The 4,738-nt window shown below is 47.4% G+C and overlaps 1 protein-coding gene across 1 annotated transcript in view; it reads right to left on the reverse strand.

The window, feature by feature from the left end:
• Fbln7 (fibulin 7) overlaps positions 1-4,738 on the reverse strand; it is a 30,503-nt gene extending 25,765 nt beyond the window's left edge. The window contains exon 1 of the mRNA XM_005400608.2: positions 4,557-4,738. Coding sequence (XP_005400665.1) covers positions 4,557-4,631 — 75 coding nt within the window. The 5' untranslated portion in view covers positions 4,632-4,738. The remainder of the gene's footprint in view (positions 1-4,556) is intronic.

Consider the following 4,738-nt stretch of genomic DNA (forward strand, 5'->3'; position numbering starts at 1 on the left):
CTGCAGAGACCATTAAACAAAGTGTTGTCTGTTGTGACAGCAGATCAATTATCTGGAATACGGAGTGGCTGCCGAGAGAGAGAGAGAGAGAGAGAAAGAGAGAGAGAGAGAAAAAGAGAGAGAGAGAGAAAAAGAGAGAGAGAGAAAGAGAGAGAGAGAGAGAGATTGAGAGACAGGCTGGCCTGGGTATGGTGGCACACACCTGTAATTCCAGCACTCAGCAGGCTGAGGCAGGAGGATGGCCATGAGTTTGAGGGCCAGCCTGGACTACATAGTGAGTTTAAGGCCAGTCTGAATTACAGAACGAAACCCTATCTCAAAAAAGAGAGAGAGACAGAGACAGAGACAGAGAGACTACCAAAACCCACACTCAGGAAGGAAATCAAAGCTAACCTAAATAGTTCTGAATCTGTCCAAGCAATGAATTCCTAGTTAAAACCTTCTGGAAAAGGAATCTTCAGGCCCACTCAGTTTCCTTGGTAAATTCTACCAAACATTTCAAGAATGGACACACCAATTTTACACAATCTCTTCCAGAAACTAGAAAGTCGACTTCATCAACAGACTAAAGAGAAACTACAGGATCATATGAATTGAGGTAGGAAAGGTGTGTGCGACAAAATTCAGCATCCATTCACAGTCCTCTGTCAAACTAGGAGAAGAAAACCTGAACCAGAAAACTGGCACCTATGAAAGGCCCCACAAAACCCCATCACACTCAGCACTGGAAAACGATGCTATCTGAACAAGACAATGATGTCCTCTCTCCAAGGAGACACAGTACAACTTTTATTCTGTGTAAAAGGCTAAATACATAAATGACAGAGAGAGTGGAAGAAATAGAACTACCTCTATTCACAGACATGATTATCTATGTGAAACCTACCCCCGAAAAAAAAATCCCTGATAAGTGAGCTCCACCAGGTCACAAAATATAAAGTCAACACAGAAAATCCCACTGGATTTCCATATACTAGATATACACAACTAGATATCTAAAAAATTTTAAAATACCATTTAAAGTAGCTCCAAAAATGAAATAATTAGATGTAAGTCCAACTGAACACATCTATGTTGAAAAGTAAAAATAGTGAGGGAAGAAAGCAAATAAGATGAAAATAAATAGAAAGATATATCACGTTCACTGATTGGGAAAACTCAATACCTTTAAGATGCCTCTTAAAGTCCTCTCCTAGTTAATCTATATAATGCCCTGTCAATCAATCAAAACTTCTGCAGGATTTTTTATGAATATACATGAGCTGATTCCAAAATTTCAATGAAAAGACACAGAAGCTAGAATAGCCAAAAACAATTTGAAAAGGAATAGTAAAGTTAGAGAATTTACTTTCTCAACCTATAAAACTACTGGCAGAAATAGCCCCATACATGTATGACGAGAAGATTTTTGACAAAGTTGCTAAGACAACTCAATGGAAATTCAGCAATCTTTTAACAAATAGTGTTGGGCCACTTGGATCTCCATATGCAAAACAGTACCTTTAACACAAACCTCACTTCACAAAAAAAGGAACTCAAAATGGATCATAATAAAAATGTAAAGCTATGAATATCTAGAAGAAAATACAGAAGAAAAAATTCACAGCCTGGGGTTAAGCCAAAGGTTTTTATACTTGACCACCAAAAACCCGATCCATGAAAGTCAGAGCCTAGTAAATAAGATTTCGTTACGATTTAAAACCTGTGCTTTACAAAAGAACCCAACTAGGAGAAGCTACAAACTGGGAGAAAATATTTTAACTCCTAAATTCAGAAAGGACTTATATTTAAAATATAAAGCACTCATAACGTAACAATAAGAAAACAAATAATACATTTTAAAGTGAGCGAGCTCCAGGTACCAGTGGGGACAATATGAGCAAAATCTATTGTACACAGTGAACCCCCCAAAATGTGAAAGGGGGACAGTAGGGCAAGAAGGATGATGGGCCGGGCGTGGTGGCGCACACCTGTAATCCCAGCACTCGGGAGGCTGAGGCAGGAGGATCGTTGCAATTTCGAGACCAGCCTGGGCTACAAATGAGCTCAAGGCCAGCTTGAACTACATAGTGAGAGCCTGTCTCAAAAAGACAAAAAAAAAAAAAAAAAAAAAGAAGGATGATGGGTGAAAATGATCAAAATATGTTAGATGCATGTGCCAATCTGCTAAAATGAAACTCATTAATTTAAAAAATGATCAAGCTTGGCACAAAGGAATAGATTTTTTTTTAAAGCAATCCATATGCATGCCTACAGTCCCAGCTACTTGGGAGGCTGAGGCAAGTGAACCACTTGAGCTCAGGAGTTCAAGACCAGTTTGGGCAACATAGTGAGACTCTGTCTTTAAAAAATAAGCAAACAAATAAATAAGACAGAGGGCTTGAATGGGCATTTCATCCAATAGATTACTTATACTGCAGATAAGCATGTGAAAAATGTCCCATATTACTAGTGTTTAGGGAAATGGGAATTAAAACTACCACAAGATATTATCATAGATGTATTAGAGTGACTTGGAAAAGAACAAACCAAGCTGGCAATATTAAGTATGGGGGAAATTGTAGCGCAGTTAGGTGTTTCACACATGGCTGGTGGGAGTGTAAAATGATACATCCCACAGGAAGTGCAGCTCAGCAGTCCCTTGCGCAGTTAAATATCCATTCACCACACAACCCAGACATCCCACGCCTAGGTGCTCACCCCAGAGAAATGGGCCTCACATCTCTGCTGCAATCACCAGGGCAACTGTTAACGGATGTCTGAGACACATCCAGACCAACTGAATCAGAATCCTTCGGGTGCAGCTAGCATCCGGGTTTTTAAAAGCCCCCGGGTGATGTGAGTGCAGTCAGCATCTGCCCAGAGGCCTCCGCACCATGGCACACAGCTGCTCCTCTGAGGTCCTTCTATGTGGTGGCCCCTGGAGTGAGAAAGAGCCAGCCCCAATCCGACCAAACCTCTGAGCAGGCGCAGTGATCAGTCTAACATCAGAGCGTTTCAGGAATCCATGAGAGAAAACGTAAGGGCAGGCCGAGGGCCTCTTCAAAGTGAGGGCTCAGAAGGCCTCATATCTGAGCTGAGATCTGAAAGATGAGAAGAGACCAGGTAAGGCAGAAGAGGTCCAGCGAGAGCACAAAGCGCAGAGGACTCGGGGAAAAGCACACTTTCACAGGGACTTTGACATGAGCATCTATGGACAACCCCCCCTGCCCCCCTGCAACACCTGCAACAGGTGCTTTTGCAGGTAGAGAAAGCAAGGTTTAGTGGTAAGGAATTTGAGAAGGCCTGGATGTGGCCAGGCAGGAATTGGATCCAGATTTCCGGGGAACAGAGCGTGTGTGTGTGTGTGTGTGTGTGTGTGTGTGTGTGTGTGCGTGTGTGTGTTTGAGAGAGAGAGAGCGAGAGCTCCTGACTGCACAGCTGCAAACAAACAAACAGCTGCCCTGACCTCACCTGTGTTCTGGTGACCTCAGGTGACAGCTGTTTGCCCGCTTCCTTACGGGCGGAGCAGCTAAGGTCGGGCGGTGGCAGGGCTGGGCTCCTGTCCTCCTGCCCCCTCCCCTGCCAGGGCTGGGAGCCGCTCAAGGATGCAGTTTCCTGTGCTTCTGACACTGGGGTTTGTTTTGTAATCTACAGAAGAGTTTTTTCTGTGTGGTCTTGAATAGTCCACACCTCTGTGCCTTAATTTTCTCCTCTGAAAAACTCAATAACAGCTCCAGCCTCAAAGGGTTGCGGTGAGGATTAAGCGCCTGGAGGACCCCAGCAAGGATGCGGCACACACCAGGCCCAGCCTTGTGCCCATCCGGCTGCTGCTGGAGGGGTAGGGGTAGCTGACCCGGCTGGGCACAGGCCAGGTCCCTCACAGAGGAAAGCGGTCCTTGCGGCCAGAGATCGCCTCGCGGATGCTGGCTAGGAACTTGGCAGTTCCAAGTCCACCTTCCCGAGATGCATTTTCAATCTGCATTTTAAAAATCAGTTTCTAATGGTTATAAGGTAAACGTGAATCTGATCAAACACACAAATCCAAGTGGGCTTCCAACAAATACACGCAGCAGAGAAAAACTAAATAGCAAGCTGCCCCTGCGTGGGTGAAAGACAATAAAGACCTAGCTCTAAGGAAGGCCGCCAAGCCTCCGGGCCACCTCTGCCTGGGAAAACTTCGAACTGCTAAGGAAGTCGCCTGAGTGCTCGAGGTGTGGCGCCGGCAGAGTAATTCAGCGAGAAACGTAAATGTTGGAGGGCGCAGAAAGCGGGTGGCGGGGAGCTCTATACAGGGACCCAGAAAGGACCAGCGTGTCGGGATCCCGGGAAATCTTGCTCCGGGCGATTCTCCCGCGGAGCGCTCTCCCCGCTGCGGACCAGATTCCCGCGGCAACACCAGCCCAGACCCCCGGGGGCGCCCGGCCCGAGATGCGGCGGAGATGACAGCGGGGACCCTTAGTCTTTCTCCGAAAGCTGAACCCCAAGCCCCCAACTCGAGCATCCAAGTGCAGCGCCGCAGCCTTGGCGTTGCCCCCTGCTGGGGACGGGGCAGAGGCGGCCGCGGGGACACTGACCTGGGACGCCCGCGGCGCGGCGCAGGCGAGGAGCAGCAGCAGGAGGAAGAGCGCGCGCGGAGCGCCGGGCACCATCTTGCCAGCCGGAGCCTCGCGGCTTGCTCGCTCGGGAAGGGGAAAGAGCTCGGTGCGCCCTTCCTGCCGCGCGGGTCCCCGCCGTGCGTCGCCGGGGCGCAGCGGCC

Source organism: Chinchilla lanigera, unplaced genomic scaffold, assembly GCF_000276665.1.
Source record: "Chinchilla lanigera isolate Chin_1 unplaced genomic scaffold, ChiLan1.0 scaffold00069, whole genome shotgun sequence".
Classification (NCBI taxonomy): domain Eukaryota; kingdom Metazoa; phylum Chordata; class Mammalia; order Rodentia; family Chinchillidae; genus Chinchilla; species Chinchilla lanigera.